The 17166-nt window shown below is 40.4% G+C and overlaps 2 protein-coding genes across 6 annotated transcripts in view; both read left to right on the forward strand.

Annotated features, from left to right (window-relative positions):
- The first annotated feature begins 9317 nt into the window (after positions 1 to 9317).
- Positions 9318 to 17166, forward strand: part of LOC116110571 (2-alkenal reductase (NADP(+)-dependent)-like) — a 29682-nt gene continuing 21833 nt past the window's right edge. Inside the window, exons 1-5 of one of the 5 annotated variants that reach the window (XM_031396776.1) lie at positions 9324 to 9723; positions 9816 to 9993; positions 10531 to 10697; positions 10802 to 10884; positions 10961 to 11591. In XM_031396776.1, the coding sequence (XP_031252636.1) occupies positions 9490 to 9723; positions 9816 to 9993; positions 10531 to 10697; positions 10802 to 10884; positions 10961 to 11339 (1041 nt within the window). In that variant the 5' untranslated portion in view covers positions 9324 to 9489 and the 3' untranslated portion in view covers positions 11340 to 11591. Of the gene's footprint in view, positions 9724 to 9815; positions 9994 to 10530; positions 10698 to 10801; positions 10885 to 10960; positions 11592 to 16703; positions 17098 to 17166 lie in introns of those variants that run through there. The other 4 variants (XM_031396777.1, XM_031396780.1, XM_031396779.1 and 1 more) reach the window with 4 other exon arrangements.
- Positions 13454 to 15279, forward strand: LOC116110570 (2-alkenal reductase (NADP(+)-dependent)-like). The gene is made up of 5 exons (XM_031396774.1): positions 13454 to 13725; positions 13805 to 13982; positions 14217 to 14383; positions 14493 to 14575; positions 14660 to 15279. Exons 1-5 carry the CDS (start codon positions 13480 to 13482, stop codon positions 15036 to 15038), a joined length of 1053 nt encoding a protein of 350 aa, XP_031252634.1. The 5' UTR covers positions 13454 to 13479; the 3' UTR covers positions 15039 to 15279.

A 17166-nucleotide genomic window follows, 5' to 3' on the forward strand; every position in this document is an offset into this window, starting at 1 on the left:
GTTCTGATCTTGACATTGTGGTTGTAGTGTCGGGCGGCCTACTGCTGGTAGACAGCGTTGCGGATGCTCGCCTGCTCGCGTAGCTCATTGACGGTGTCCAAGTTTTGGCAAAGGTTCTAGTTGTTGGTTTCCTCGTCTGCCTATTGGAACCTGGTGGATGGAACCGATACTTCGACCGACATGAATGCTTCAGAACCGTATGTGAGGGAGAAGGGGGTCTCGCCTGTTAACGAACGAGCTGTAGTTCAGTAAGACCAAAGGACTCCGAGTAACTCATCTACCCATGCACCATTCGCTTTCTGCAATCGCTTTTTCAAGGTCTGCGTGATGGTTTTATTCGATGACTCGGCTTGGTCGTTGGACTGGGGGTTGCGGGGGGTGGAGAAGCCTAGCTTGATCCCTCACATGTCGTAGAAATCTCTGAAGCCTGAACTGATAAATTGGGATCCATTGTCAGTGACGATTTCCTTTGATATCCCGAACCTGCCAATGACATGTTTCCAGACAAAAGCTTTTACCTTTCGGTCTCTAACTTGTGCGAAGGCTTCGCTTCGATCCACTTAGTGGAGTAATCTGTCACAGCCAACAGGAAAACTCGCTGCTCGGGTGCGGTTGGTAGCTTTCGTACAAGTCAAAGATTGTAGAAAGCGAATGGTGCCTGGGAACCTCTGACAACTATCACAGTTCTTAACATAAGCAGCCGAATCAGTGCATATGGTTGGCCAATAGTATCCAGCGGTGATCACCCGGTGTGCAAGGCTGCGTCCCCTAGCATGGTTTCCACATTTGCATCCATAGAGTTCGGCGAGAACACGTTTGGCCTCTTCTAGGCTCGTGCACTTGAAGTAGGGACCGAAGAATAATTTCCTAAGGAGTTGACCCTCATATATGGTGAACCTGGCGGCTCTTGCTCTCAGGCGGTAAGCTTCATTTTTGTCAACCGGGAGCTCGTTGTGTTCCAGGTACTTCACTATCGGGGTCATCCAGCAATCAGCCAGCTCAATGTCCATTGCTTCTTTGGGTGACTTGTTTGTTAGTTGTTCCTTCCAGTTTGCTGGCCATTGTAGAAATAATAGAGGGATGAATGACTGGGAAGAACATTGAAGGGCTGAGCCGAGATTAGCAAGGGTATCAACATGAGAGTTCTTCGCTCTTGGGACTTGGTCGATGGAGAATTCTTCGAAGTGGGCCTGCAATTCTTTGACTAGGTTCAAGTAGGTCGTCATCTTCGAGTCGCGTGCTTGGTAAATGCCTTGTAGCTGGTTGACCACGAGCTGGGAGTCGGACTTCACCTCCAGCCTTCTTACTCCGATTTCTTTGGCCAGGGAGAGTCCAGCGATGAGGGCCTTATACTCCGCTTCGTTGTTCATGCACTTGAAACCACATCGTATGGCTCGCTGGATGACGTCTCCTTCTGGTGTAGTTAGGACTAATCCGAGCTCGCTCCATTCACATTGCTTGAACCATCCACTGAAAGAGTCCACTTAGAAGGCGACCCACTATTCATACATAGTAACTCTTTTTCTGCTTGGACGGTGGTGCTAGGGGTGAAATCAGCGATGAAGTCTGCTAGTGCTTGGGACTTGACGGCAATACGTGGCTGGAAAGATATGTCGAATTCACTAAGCTCCACTGTCTATTACGTGAGTTGGCCTGATAGGTCTAGCTTGTGCAGTATCTTCTTGAGTGGAAAAAAGGTGAGTACAACTATAGAGTGGCATTGAAAATATGGCCTGAGCTTCCTAGATGCATAGATAAGAGCGAGTGCCAATTTCTCCAACTGATTGTACCATGTTTTTGCGTCGAGGAGTGATTTGCTTACATTGTAAACCGGTAGCTGTTTCGCATCATCTTCCCGAACTAACACTACTGAGATTGCTATCTTTGAGACCGCCAGATAGGTGTATAGCTTCTCCCCATCTATAGGCTTGGAAAGGAGAGGGAGGTCAAGTATCTCTTCAATTGTTGCAAGGCTTCCTCGCAAGAAGGGGTCCACTAGAACTTCTTGGATTTCTTTAGTGTGTGGAAGAAGAGGTGGCACTTGTCAGCAGATCTAGAGATGAAGCGGCTCAAGGCAGCTACTCATCCTGCGAGGATCGCTCTGATCTGGTTAAGGCTGGCTTCTATCCTTTGCTAAGTTACCATGTATCCCAAGAACTTACCTGACGAGAAGCCGAACGAGTATTTGGCTGGGTTCAGCTTCATGTTATACTTCCTTAGGACGGTCAAGGTGCTGCTCGGCTATCAGGGACTTGACGAGCATGTCGTCGATGTAAACCTCCATGGTGTCCCCGAGGTGTTCGGCAAACATTCTATTAACTAGCTGCTAATAGGTAGCCCCGGCGTTCTTGAGAGAAAATGGCATCACCTTGTAGCAGTAGGTTCCCCTCTCTATGATGAAGGTTGTCTTCTCCTGGTCGTCAGGGTGCATCAAGATTTGGTTGTACCTGGAGAAAACATCTATGAAGCTTAGGAGCTCGCATCGACCATCATGTCGATATGTGAGAACGGGAAGGAGTCCTTAGGGCATGATTTGTTTAAGTCCGTGAAGTCAATGCAGGCCCTCCACTTGCCCTTTTTTTTCTTTACTACCACAACGTTTTCCAGCCATTCAAGATAGTGGACTTCTCTGATCATACCATTACTCAGTAACTTTTCAACCTCTTCATTGATGATTCGGTTGAGCTCTGGTGCGGATTTTCATCTCCTCTGCTTTACTGGCAGGTGATTCGGATCTACTTTGAGGTGGTGAACCATTGCCTCTAGGCTGATTCTTGCCATGTCGGCGTGGGACCAGGCGAAACAGTCCTAGTTTTGTCTGAGGAATTCTATCAATTTCTCTCTTGTCTCGGGCCTGAGGCGAGAGCCTATTTGGGTCTTTCTTTCGAGGTCGTTTGGATATATCTGCACTTCATCTAACTCTTCTATAGATGGTTAGTTTGGCTCAGTCGGAGGGGTTAGATAAGACTATAATTGCTATGAAGCGTTACCCTTGTTCTTGAAGGCGTTCTTGTAACAATCTCTAGAAACCTTAGGGTCGCCCTTAATTTCTCGTACTCCCCATTTGATAGGAAACCTGATCGTTTGATGGAAAGTGGATGAGACCGCTTGCATGTCGTGGATCCAGGGTTAGCCCAAGATGACATTGTATGGTGAAGGACAATCGATCACTAGAAAAACGGTATGTTTGTTTACTCCGTTGGCGTATATAGGAAGGACGATCTCTCCAATGGTGTACTTCTGTTCGGAACTGAACCCGACCAGTAGGGTCGGCCCTTTGTTGATGTTTGCTTCTTCCAGACCCATAGCCTTCACCGCTTCAAGGAAAAGGATGTTTGCTGAGGATCCCCCATCTATGAATACCCTCTTGACTAGGATGTTGGCGATCTGGAGGGAGACGACTAGAGCATCTTGATGAGGAGCGGTCAGGGTAACCGGTTTGTCATCTTTGAACTGAATTACCTGGTGGGAGTGTGACCGAGAAGCCGGATGAATTGATTGGATTTCATGGTGGTTGTTGGCTCTGGCGTAGCGTTTGGCTGAGGAGTAACTTACCCCATTGATCTCTGACCCTTCTAAGATGATATTGTAGAATCCTTTTGGCGTAGGTTCCTGCGGAGGTGGAGATGTTTCTTTCGTGCTCTTCTGGCTGATGGTACTCTTCCCTTTATCTGTCAACAGATCTCGGAGATGTCCCCTCTTCAATCGTGCGGCGACCTCTAACCGCAAGGCAATGCAGTTCGGAGTGTTATGTCCATGGTCGCCGTGGAACTCGCACCACTTGGTCGTGTCTCTCCTTGCTTCGACATTAAGCTTGCCTAGCCACTTAACACTAGATCTCATTCCCTTCATGATCGCCACCACCTGGGCTGGTTCGACGTTGAGGTTGTACTCTGAGATTTTGTATTGGATCGGTCTAGTTGGTCTATTGTCGGTTCTAAGTTGCTGGCGGTCATACAGTTTTCTGGCTCTGTTCTAGTTACGAGGAGGGGGTTGGTGACGGGGTTCAATCGATCTAAACTCTGGCCTTCTATCATTCCGCCTTGGGTCATACCTGGCATGACTTGCCTAATTCATCTCATCTTCTTCCCACCTTATTTGGATCATTGCTCTGGCCAAGACGTCCTCCATCGTGGTGCAACCAAACTTCGTCAGTTCTTTGTATAATTCACCATCTGGGAGGAGACCCTTCCTGAAGGCATCTACAGTTGTCTCGAGGTTACAAGAAGGGATGGAAATTTTCTCTTTGTTGAATCTGCTGACATACTCTCTCAGTGGCTCCCCCATTCTCTGGTATACTCTGTACAGATCAGCCGACAGTTTCTTGAGTTTTTTGCTGTTGGCGAACTGCTCCACGAAGGTGTCGGTGAGCTGTGCGAATGAGTCGAAGGAACCGTTCGAGAGATTGGTGTACCACTGAAGTACTGGACCAGATAAGCTTGAACCAAAACTCTTATACGTGTAGGCTTCCCTCAGTGCTCGGGGTATCGAGACAGTGAATATCCGCTACTTGTAAGAGGCTATGTGGTCATTTGGGTCGGTTGTGCCGTCATAGGGCTTCATGCCAAGGATAGTAAATTTGTGGGACATGTCGGCTAGCGCGATTGCATACACAAAGGGCGAATCGGCGTAGCAATAGGGCTTGCTCTTTTTGGTGGGGATCGACATTCCTGGTATGCGTCTCATCACTTCCTCTACGTCGGCCAGTCTCTTGGCCAATATCTGTTCCATGGGAGAGGGGGGTATCAGTAGGTCATCCCGCTTGACTTGGTCGGCCATAGGATTCGCACTCGGCATGTTTTGTTGGGTCATTCCACGTGGTGTAACCTGGTGGATCATTCCTTTGTGTATTGCTTGGTAGCTTGGATCACCGTTCATTCCCTCCGGTTGGGTGACTCCCATTGTAACTGATCAGGTGTTTCGCCCGACATGAATGGTTAGGGGGGTTGTTTGGTACTCACTCGGTCCGTTGGGATGGATGGACTCGAGCGGGATGTTTTGATGTGGGTCACCACTCGACCCGCATGGGTGAACCGAGTCGAATGGAGTTTGTGGAGGGATGGTTGACTGAAGGTGAGGTGGGATGGCGAGGATGGGTGGTTCTTGTTGCAGCGGGCTTTCTGTCACTTGGACGCCTTGATTTTGTGCCTGAGGCGGATCGACCGAGTCGGATTCCGTTGGCAGATCACTTTCTCCAGGAGTCAGCACCGAATCGTCAACCACCGACGAACATAATTGACGCGACCTTTTATCTGAGGCCACGGGTCTGTGCTCTGGGGTGTGGAAAGGCTGCATAGATGGAACCAAGGCACGGAACCGATTGGGTGGTACCTAACAAGGTAGAAGCTCAAGATCATAAAACTGACTTACCTTCTCTTTCAGAGACTGGTTTTCGACCCTGATGGAGGCGTTTTCGGTCCGGATGACCGTGTTCTCAGTTTTTAGTGTGGCCACCTTATCTGAGTTCTATTGCATGAGGGCGATCAAAGCTTCCAATTTGGCCTCGAGGCCCGAGTTAGCGTTGTCAGAATTGTCAGCCATGGAAAGTTTCTTCACGTAGCAGGGTTCGTTGAGCCGAATGATTGTTAGAGGCCCCACGGTGGGCACCAAACTGTAGATGTAAAAATCAACCTATCCGGAAGGAAGGACTGATCCCGTGAGGTTGAGGCCACTAGCGATTTGGCTATACCTGCACACGTAGAGAAACAAACGTGAAGCGACGGAAAACACCGGGGTGCTGTTTGCCATAGGCACTCCGACGCTCAAGTCAGCGAGGCTGAAAAATGATGATTTAGTGAGGGCTAGGGAGTAGAGAGGTTACTAGAAGTCTAGTCGGGGACTGTGACTACGGCTGTAATGTGAAGTTTTCAAGTGGGAATTCCGAGGTCTGAAGGTGTAATGTAATCTCCCTTGTGAGAGGGCTGACCTCTGTTTAAATAGTGACTGTCTGATCTCCCAATCCTGGTGGGATTGGGAGTTCTTGTAGTAATCTGTTTCCTCCAGGGATATATCTTTTGGCCTCATTATCCTGGCGTGAAAGGGAGTCTAAGTATGACTCTGACATAGACCTTGGAGGAGTTGGGATGGTAGTGGACTACCTTATCAGTGTTTAGTAGGAATGTGATCCGTAGGTGACTGTGGGCTCTGAATTCGACCATAGGTCTAGGAAGTGTACTGGGATTAGGAGACCCGTGTCCAGATGGTTTGGACCGACTATACTTCATACCAAATGGGCCTTATCCGGGGAGTTCTAGCTTGGGCCGCATCAACATTGGGCCTGGGCTTTTCCTCGTTGTCAGACACGTTATCCTATTTGGGCCGAAGACATTTTTTGGCCCTAACAGTCATCAACCAACAACCAACAGTATTTTATTTACCACAATGCTAATATTAACTAAAATTCACTCTTTTATCACTAATTCAAATCATAAATCATACCTCCATTAAATTAATTTATATAATCTTTCTATTTACTTACCTAGTGAATGAGAGATTATACACAAAGAAAACAAAGCATGCAAATTGATTTTAGTGCATTCATTGATAAACAAAGCATGAAAATTTTCTTAATCTTTCCGCCGGAGAACTGTGAAGGTTAAGCTACTCTTGTTAAGTTAATGTTTCCTCTTTAAAGAAAATATGCTGGCTTCAAAATTCTTCTAAGTGAGATGTGTCTAAGAAATGGATTCATACTGGTTCTCTCTTTTTCTAGCAACCAATATAATGTCTTAAATCTTAAGTCTACTACATTAGACATTGCTGTTAAGAACTTAATATTGTGTCTATTGATATGAATGAAAGCCTATTTATTAATAAAATCAAAATTGTTAGATATGTGGTATTGAACAAGCGGTTGGATAAGTTTTTAGAGATAAATTTTGTGGATTAGGCATAATTCCCCTCCTATACAATTCAAAATACAAATATATTAAATAATAATCACCAGAGAAGGAGCAGGTGAGATTTGCGTTCCGATTGAGGAGCAAGTTCGCCTGCCTCCAATTTTTGAGTCAAGAAGTCATTGCATAATGGACATATTTATTTATGTGATCTGGCAATATGAATATACAAACTTTTTTGGTCATTTATGATTTGTTAGATGTGTGCAAGTCTTAATATCTATGATAATTTGTGAAGGAATATTACATACTTTTATATACAAGCTACTTTATATTCGAATTATTCAAAGTCAGGGTCAATATAATTGTCTTGGTTCACAACATTATTTAACTTCTATACAACCTATTGTCACATTTGACACATGGCTTTCATGATCAATTATATCAAATTCAATCCTGGCAACACAAGATTAATTAAGAATTGAGAATTCATTAGCATTCTACATGTTGGAGATTAAACAAAAATTGCACTCTGCACTCTACAATGCACACTGCACACCATTGACACCAACCCATCACCCCAACCCCAAACAAACCCCCAGGACTCCAAGTACACAACAGTTCAACCAGTGTAGCTGCAACTTTCCCAAAGGAAAGACAAAATGTAACAAAAAGAACAACAATACCCACCCTATAAAGCATGTAGAACTATTGGTCAGGTACGAGCTCCAATGGTCACCCCTGTTAGCAACTGTGGGGACTCGAATTCGGGAAACTATATATATATATATATATATATATATATATTGTATGATTAGGGTGTGTCCGGGCTAACTTACACACAACTCAACTAATTCCTCGAGACCCTGGAACTATCGATCGAGTATGAGCTCTAGTGACCACCCCTATTAGCAACAATGGGGACTCGAATTTGGAAGACTATGTTAGATCCTCTTCTTGCTCTTTTATCCTTAAGGGAACTCGAGCTTGGGAGACCATGTTAGATTGCCTTCTTGCTCTTTTGTTATCAAGGCGACTCAAACTTGGAAGACAATGTTAGGTCCTCTTTTGCTTTTTTACCATGTGAGCACCTGGTGGTAGTTAAAGTGTAAATAATTTGATATATGAGGTACTTAGTAGTCTTAAATAGAGGTAGTCGATAATCAATAAAACAAGGTGTTATGCCTAAAAAGGTAGGGCTGACACGGAGTCTTGTCAGCATGGGATGGTCAGAACTTGGGAATGTTTTGCGACCGTTCAGACACACCCACGTCACATAATGACGTAAATGGCATGCCCCTGTCAGTGCAGTAGGTGAGTGTCAGGTTAGCAGATGGTTGGAAATCGTCCGCGTGTCCAATCCCTACTTAAGTCTAGGAAATCACTCGGGTAGGTGAGCAATGGGACGCAGAGAAGGATTTGCACGGTATCCACCCACTTGCAGATTTAGTAATCATTACCTTAGTTTATCCCACTATAAATAGAGGTCTTCTCTCTCATTTGCGGGATTAGCTAATTTCACTCTTGAATAGCGCTCTCTCTCTCTCTCTCTCTCTCTTGTATTCTCTAAACTGTAATTTGGCTCTTTGAATGCAACCTGACCTTACTCTCATTAATACAATATCAGTAGACGTAAGATTCGCTTTTAAGCATCTAAAACACTTTAAACATTGTTTTTCTCCCTCCATTTAACTAAATATTCTCATATCACGTGTATCTTTTAAGTCCGCTTAGTATTTTTCACGTGTGAATAATTGATGTCAAAATCAAACATCAACACAAGATACTAGTATGTTGGATATTTCCATAACTTTAATACAAGACACTTATAATAACAATGGATAGAAATTCGGGTATATAATATTGGCAATTGGGTGTACTTTATGGGCTTAATTTATGGTGACTATAATAACAGAAGATTAAATCAGCTGTATCACGTGCCCAATGCAATGTTATGAGTACAATAGAGTAATTATTTTTACTTTTTATTACATATATAACAATGGGACGGCAAAGAATATACACGTTTCTAAAATGTAATAATAAATCATGCTACACTTACATCACTCTTTTATACAATTTTCATTACATCATAATGTGGTATATGTTACAATCACACAAATTTTTAATTATTTTAAATTTTTAATATTATAATAAAATTTGTATGGTTATAACATATGCCACATCATGATGTTTACAAAATGATATAAAAAATTGTATAAGTGTAACATTACTCATAACTCATAATCGTTTCTTGTTATTTTAATGAAGTAGCAAAGTTGTCATAAGAATCTTAGCTTCGCAGCGCCCTTCTTAAACATTGATTCCGACTTGTCATGTTCTTCACAGCTGACCTTCGGTGGGTGTCGTATCAGCTGCCATTTTTCAATAAATCTTTTAGAAAAATCCCTTTTATTTTCTAAGGCGGATAATGGTACGGCTATTTGTGGCTTGAGTTTGAGCCCACAGTTAACACATTACATCCAACCGACAACATCAACTCTTACATTGACTGAGAGCCTATAAATTTCTTCATCAGCTTCCCATTTGTGTATAATTAGTATTCATTTATCTCAACGTCATTTTCTTTATAAATTCAAACCACCCAGAGGTCGGACGGCACGAGCCACTGGGGATTGAGAAGGCTGTAATGGAGGTGAGCAACAGGTTCATTACAATAAAGAATCATGTAGATGGTGCACCCAAAGAGTCCGACTTTGAGATAAAGGCTGCTGCTCTTCCTCTGACACTTCAGCCTGGTTCCACTGATATTATTGTGAAAACTCTTTATGTATCAATTGATCCTTACCAGTTAAACCGCATGAAGACTGCCAGCTCCTCTCAGGGCACATCAAGTTATTCGGTTGCCGTTAATCCTGGCGACGTAAGTCAATCTCGTGATGCTTTCGGTTCCCTCGAGTAAGATTATCACTTTCAAATACCCAAGTTTTTTTTCTTTTTTTCTTTTTGTTGCAGACTATAGATGCTTATGGTGTGGCCAAAGTTGTTGTTTCTGGGAATCCACATTTTGAGAAGGATGACTTGGTAGTAGGGATTTTCTCTTGGGGAGAGTATTGTGTAGTGAAACCAGGTGGAATGATAAGGAAATTTGACCCCATGGGATTTCCATTGTCTTACCAGGTTGGAGTTTTAGGTAATCAATTCATCATCGACATCTATCTGTTACATCAACATCATGATCCTGACCATAATCTGTATCTCAATGTTTCCTTATCCTGTCTCTATATAAACCATCGAGAGATTGCTTTGCTTATACATAATTAATGAACAGAGAAATAATGAACTTGAAGGAATTGCTACAACTACAATCGAAATCGAAATTTTGTTGTCATCAGAAATACTTCAGCCAGCTAGCCGTAGGCTCATTTAAATAACATATCAAGTTTGGCCAAGCGATAAATCTTATATAGATTAACTATAGCCTGTTTCGTGTTTGCTGTATAACGTGATAAATTATGCAAGATTGTCTTCACAATTGGCTGAATTACGCAAATTAGAAAAAGAAACAGTATTCAGCCCAAACCAATATCCATTAGCGTTCGCAAGCAGATAAAATTAATCATACTGCAGCAATATGCTGTAGGGAATCCAGTGAATGCCTTTTACATCAGAAAAATTTTGATTTCAATTTTTTTCCTAATTACAAAGCATCTGGTGTTTGTTGTTGCAGGGTTTAGTGGACTTACCGCCTATGCTGGATTCTTTGAAGTATGTAAGCCCAAAAAGGGAGATAAAGTGTTTGTATCTGCTGCCTCTGGATCTGTTGGACATTTGGTCGGACAATATGCAAAACTCTTCGGTTGCTATGTGGTGGGCTCTGCCGGAAGCAAGGAAAAGGTTATTTTTATGGGTTAATTAATTAATTGATTTTTGTGATTTATTCAAGGATATAGACACTTTGACTGGAAAAAGTTTTTATCTACTTCAATGGAATATCACAGGTGGCAGTGCTAAAAGAGAAGCTTGGTTTTGATAATGCATTCAACTACAAGGAGGAAACTGACTTAAAGGCCACTCTCAAGAGGTAACAATTTCTGTTCAATTTCAACAAACAATAAAATTGTTTAAATTTCACAACCTGACAGACCCCAATTTTCCAGGTACTTCCCTGATGGAATTGACATATATTTTGACAATGTGGGAGCAGAAATGCAAGAAGCGGCAGTTGCCAACATGAACGTTTTTGGTAGAGTAGCAGTGTGTGGAATAATCTCTGAATACATAAATGGTGGCAGAAGGGCTGCACCTGAAATGCTAGATATTGTGTACAAGAGAATCAAGATGCAAGGGTTTTTAGCCGCTGATCACTTTGATGTACATGGAGATTTCATATCAACAACTTGTGACCACCTCCGAACTGGCAAAATTCATCCACTCGATGACATTTCCACCGGCGTAGAGAGCATCCCCTATGCTTTCATTGGACTTTTTCGAGGCCATAACATTGGAAAGAAGATGGTTCAAATTGCAGAAGAGTAAAATGAATTAAGACTTATTTAGTTTATCCAGAAATAAACATCCCACCAGTTGCTGTTGCTGTTGTTTCTATCATATTTTAACGATTGTCATAGCAAATTTCCAGGCTATCAAGTTAATTGTATTCACATAAAGAATGATGGAATCTGATGTCCATCCCAGTTAGTAATATTATAATACATTTCAGCTTATTTGTTGTAGGCCAATGTATTGTGTCTCTACAGAAAAAATTGCAATTTTAACTCTCTGCATCTCCTGCGAGGTTTTAATAATTGAAAAAAAAAAAGTCCTTTAAAACAACAGTGAACAGAAATAAATTTGAGCTATATGCTTCCTGTTCATATGCATCCCATTGGGTTGACCCTGACCCACCCTCAATCAAAGGTATAATACAGGAAAGCAATTTCATGAAATTTAGATTCTATCAGTTTAAGAAAAAATAAATTTATTTTAATTGCCTTTTTTTTTCTTTCTAAAATCAACTAACTGATAAAAACTCAGTAATGCTAATGGGCATGGTTTAAGGTATATTTGTTGATTTATCTTCCTCCTACCCCAAGGCCCAATAACTATTTCTTGGCGGATGTATTCAATAAAAGGAATTAAAAATAAATTAATTAATTTGAGCGTCATTGGTAGTTGCATTGACGTTCGATAAAAATAAAATTGAGCTTCATTGTTATAGTTGCATTGACATTCCACAACAATAATAATCCTATAATTTTCAAGTCTTCAGTAATATTTTATTTGAGCGTCAAAGTCTATATATTCTTATTATTAGTATTATTTTAATTTTAGTTTTGGTCTTATAGTCCAAAATCAGTTGCTATGAGCAGCTCTTGCTCTATCAATTGAGCCTGTATCCAATGATGTAATTGTGAAAAATCTCTACCTGTCGATTGATCCTTATCAGATTAACGGCATGAAGAGTTATAGCTTGGCGTCGTTGGCGAACTAATAATTAATTATTTATTACAAGCGAGGTAATGCATAGTTTATAGATAGCTCCTCATTTGGTTGACACTGAGACAGGCCATTGACGGTCATGGTGTGCCGAAAGTTGTTGTTTCTGGGAATCCTTAATTCCAGCAAGAGGAATTGGTAGTAAGGTCAATCAGCTGGGGAGAGTAAAAACTTGTCAAAAAGGTGGCGGCTTAAGGAAATTCGACCCAATGGGATTTCCCGTCATACCATGCTGGAATTTTCGGTGATTTAATTAATTTTTTCATTAACATTCTTTTATTTAGGGGTGTTCAAAAGCGGTTAACTGCTTTCTTGAACTGAATCGCTTTTTCGGTTTAGAAAAATTCTTGAATCGAAACTGAACCGATTTGGGGGAAAAACCGATTTTTCGATTAACCGAAATTTTAATTTTTCCTAAATTAAATTATAAACATCAATAATATATATCCAAATAAAAATTAAACATTCATACATATCAATTGATCACAACTAACAATACATTAAAAATTGATACAAATTAAAGTTTCAAATTAAACAAAAATAAGAGTCGGTAATAAAACGTCCATAATAAAACAACATAATAACTAAATAAGTCATAATGGAAAACAACAAAGAAATTATGTAAATTTAGAGATTACGATTATTATTATATATATATATATATATATATTTTAGTAAACCGGTTCAAAAAATCGGTTTCAGTTAATCGATTTTCATTTTTACTTGAACCGAAAACCGAATTTAAAATCTGGTTTTTTGAATTCTTTGAACCGCAACTGAACTGTTTTTCTGGTTAACTGGTTTTTCAATTTGATAACCGATTTAGTTTACTTTTTACATTTTTTTTTTTTAATATCTCTACTTTTAACTCATTCCTATGTAACAAATAATTAATTAATTAATTATAGTACTATGATGTGATTTTTTTCATAGCATGATTGGAATGTAGATAAGCGCATACGGCAAGTGATTTGTCAAGATGGAAATAAAGGAATTGAAGGGCACGGCCCACGGGTTGGTGACTAGTGAAAACGTTTAAAGCGAGTTGGAGACGAATTAAGGTGTCCGATATTTTTGAAGAATGAGTGGCAGCAAATTGATCCTGAAATTTCCACATGTGAAAAAAGATGTACCAATTAACTTACCTTCTTTATAAACACCAAGGCACATACCATCAAGTATGAAGGTTACAATGGAAGTGAACAACAGATACATAACAATAAAGACTCACATAGAAGGTGCACCAAAAGAGTCCGACTTCGAGCTGAAGAATGCAGCTCTTGCTCTATCAATTGAGGCTGGATCCAATGATGTAATTGTGAAAACTCTCTATGTGTCAATTGATCCGTATCAAATTAACCGCATGAAGAGTTATAGCTCATCACGCAAAGCAACAGTGGCTGCAGCGCCCATTAATCATGGTGAAGTAAGTAATAACTGATTAATTTGATTATGATGAGTGAGGTAATGCATAGTTTATTTATAGCTCATCATTTGTGTGACAGGCCATTGACGGTTATGGTGTGGCGAAAGTTGTTGTTTCTGGGAATCCTGAATTCCAAAAAGATGAATTAGTAGTAGGGTTCGTCGGCTGGGGAGAGTATAAACTTGTCAAAGGAGGTGACAGGTTAAGGAAATTGGACCCAATGGGATTTCCCTTGTCTAACCATGCTGGAATTTTCGGTGAATTCTTTAATTATTCCCTTTATTAATCATTAACATTCTTTTAATTCATTCCCATTTAGCAATACGTCAATGTATCCATATACTACTCAGATGAATCACACATCCAGGGCTTAGAGACCCAGGATTTTCCAGTGCTCATTTCTATTTGAGTTATGCCATTTTTGAAAGATAAGATTATATGGCTACTGCCTTCTTTGTTTGAAACTTTTGCATCTGCTTGTGGTTTTGCAGGATATGGTGGACTTACAGCCTATACCGGATTTTTAGAAATCTGTAAGCCTAGGAAGGGGGAGAAAGTATTCGTTTCTGGTGCATCTGGATCGGTTGGAAACTTAGTCGGACAGTTTGCCAAATTGTTTGGTTGTTACGTAGTTGGCAGCGTTGGAAACAATAAAAAGGTCATTCTAAAGGATTAGCTGGGTAGCTTTCAATTACTAATTTCAGGTTTGAACTGTGACTCTTGCAAGAATAGTAAATGTTATATCTACTAAAATTAAGCATAAACAGGTAGCACTACTAAAGGAGAAGCTTGGTTTTGATGATGCATTTAACTACAAAGAAGAACCTGACTTGAAGGCTACTCTGAGAAGGTAACTAGAACATCTATTCAACTGTGAATTTAGATCAATTACATCAAGTGTGTTACAGTGAACATCTTTAAATATAATGTTCAGGTACTTCCCTGATGGGATTGATGTATATTTTGACAATGTGGGAGGAGATATGCTAGAAGCAGCAGTTGCTAACATGAACTTATTCGGTAGAGTGGCTGCTTGTGGGGCGATCTCTGAGTACACGAATGCTAGCAAAAGAGCTTCTCCCAATATGCTAGATGCTGTGTACAAGAGAATCAAAATCCAGGGATTTTTAGTCTCGGATCACATTAATTTGTATGCAGATTTCGTTTCAACGATTGGTGATCACCTCCGTAATGGCAAAATCCAGCCACTTGAAGACATATCAAATGGTGTGGAGAGCATCCCCTCCGCTTTCATAGGACTCTTTCAGGGTGATAACATTGGAAAGAAGATTGTTTGTGTTGCAGAAGATTGAAAAGGAAGATACTCATTGTTCTTTATTTGTTCTCACTGGCAATGGCATGGTCTCATGTACAATAGCGTTTTTCACCATTTTCGGACCTAACATTTCTCGTCAAATTGATCAAAATTGATTTGTCGCATCAATTAGCGTTTGTAAGCAGATTAAATTAATCATACTGCAGCAATATGTTGTTGGGAATCTAGTGACTGCTTTTTACATCAGAAAAAAAATGATAATTACAAAGCATTTGTTATTTGTTGTTGGAGGGATTCTTTGAAGAAAGTAAGTCCAAAAAGAGAGAAAAATTGTTTGTATCTGCTGCCTCTGGATCTGTTGGAAATTTGGTCGGACAAAATGCAAAACTCTTTGTTGCTATGTAGTCGACTCTGCCGGAAGGAAGGAAAAGGTTACTTTTATGGGTTAAATTTTTTAAGTTTTGTGAGTTACTCAAGGATATAAGCACTTGACTGGAAAAAGTTCCTATCTACTTCAATGGATCATAGGTAGCAATTCTAAAAGAGAAGCTTGGGTTTGATGTTGATGATGCATTCAACTAAAGGAGGAAACTTACTTAAGGCCACTTTCAAGAGGTAACAATTTCTGTTCAATGTCAACAAATATTAAATTTCACAACCCAACAGACCACAAATTTACGGGTACTTCCCTGATGGGATTGATACATATTTTGACAATGTGATTGTGGGATCAGAAATTCAAGAAGCGGCAGTTCCCAACTTGAACGTTTTCGGTAGAGTAGCAGTTTGTGGAATAATCTCTGAATACACAAATGGTGGTAGACGAGCTACACCTGAAATGCTAGATATTGTGTACAAGATAATCAAGATGCAAGGGTTTTTAGCCGCTGATCGCTTTGATGTGACCACCTCCGAACTGGCAAAATTCAGCCACTCGAAGACATTACCATTATTGTAGAGACTAGAGAGCATCCCCTCTGCTATCATTGGACTTTTTCGGGGCCACAACATTAGAAAAAGATGGTTCTAATTGCAGAAGAGTAAAATGATTTATGATTTATTTTGCTTAATTAGGATAACCAGAAATAAACGTCACATCTATTATTGCTAGTGTTGTTGTTGTTTCTATCGTATTTTAACTATGAGTAATGTTACACCCATAACCTCTTCTCACAAATTTTCTCTCACAATCTCGACGTGATAGTTAGCAATTGGTCAATCGCAATTTATCAGATGAAACCTGGGTGAGACTCATTATAAGTTAACTAATTACGAGCTGTCACGTCGAATTGTGAAAAAAGGTTGTGAGTGTAATATTTTCTTTTAACTATTGTCTTAACGAATTTCCGGGCTATCAACTAAATAGTCATCACATAATGAATGATGGAATATCCATCCCAGTTAGTAATATTATGTTAAAATTCAGCTTATTTGTTGTAGGCCAACGTATTCATTCTCTATAGAAAAAATTGTAATGATTAAACCCTAAACCCTTAATTAAGGTATAATACAAGAAAGCAATTTCCTGAAATTTAGATTCTCTCGTTTTAAGAAAAGAACAAAATTATTTTAGTTACCGTTTCTAAAATCAACTCACTGATAAAAACTCATAATGGGCGTGGTTTATGGTCCACTCGTTGATGGAGATAAGGAATTGAAGGGCATGGCCCATGGGTTAATGGTGAGTGGTGACTAGTGAAACGTTTAAAGCGAGTTGGAGTAAGGTGTCAGGATGATAATTGCAAAATGAGTAGCAGCAAATTGATTCTTCCGCAAGTGAAACTGTAACGATAAACCAGTTAGCTCACCTTCTTTATAAACCCCATTGGCATATACCATTACCACCAAGTAAGAAGATTAAAATGGAAGTGAACAACAGATACATAACAATAAAGACTCACATAGAAGGTGCACCAAAGGAGTCCGACTTCGAGCTGAAGAGTGCAGCTCTTGCTCTATCAATTGAGGATGGATCCAATGATGTAATTGTGAAAACTCTCTATGTGTCAATTGATCCCTATCAGATTAACCGCATGAAGAGTTATAGCCCATCACACAAAGCAATAGTTGGTGCAGCACGAATTACTCCTGGTGAAGTAAGTAATAATTAATTAATTTGATTATGATGAGTGAGGTAATGCATAGTTTATTTATAGCTCATCATT

Source organism: Pistacia vera, unplaced genomic scaffold (genome assembly GCF_008641045.1).
Source record: "Pistacia vera cultivar Batoury unplaced genomic scaffold, PisVer_v2 Contig607, whole genome shotgun sequence".
In the NCBI taxonomy this organism is placed as follows: Eukaryota; Viridiplantae; Streptophyta; class Magnoliopsida; order Sapindales; family Anacardiaceae; genus Pistacia; species Pistacia vera.

Bases quoted from the DNA above. Each gene is read 5' to 3' on its own strand.
- LOC116110570 (XM_031396774.1), top strand. From the start codon at position 13,480: ATGAAGGTTACAATGGAAGTGAACAACAGATACATAACAATAAAGACT. The intron at 14,384-14,492 runs GTCATTCTAAAG...AAGCATAAACAG, and splicing joins GCGTTGGAAACAATAAAAAG to GTAGCACTACTAAAGGAGAA. The intron at 14,576-14,659 runs GTAACTAGAACA...TATAATGTTCAG, and splicing joins TTGAAGGCTACTCTGAGAAG to GTACTTCCCTGATGGGATTG.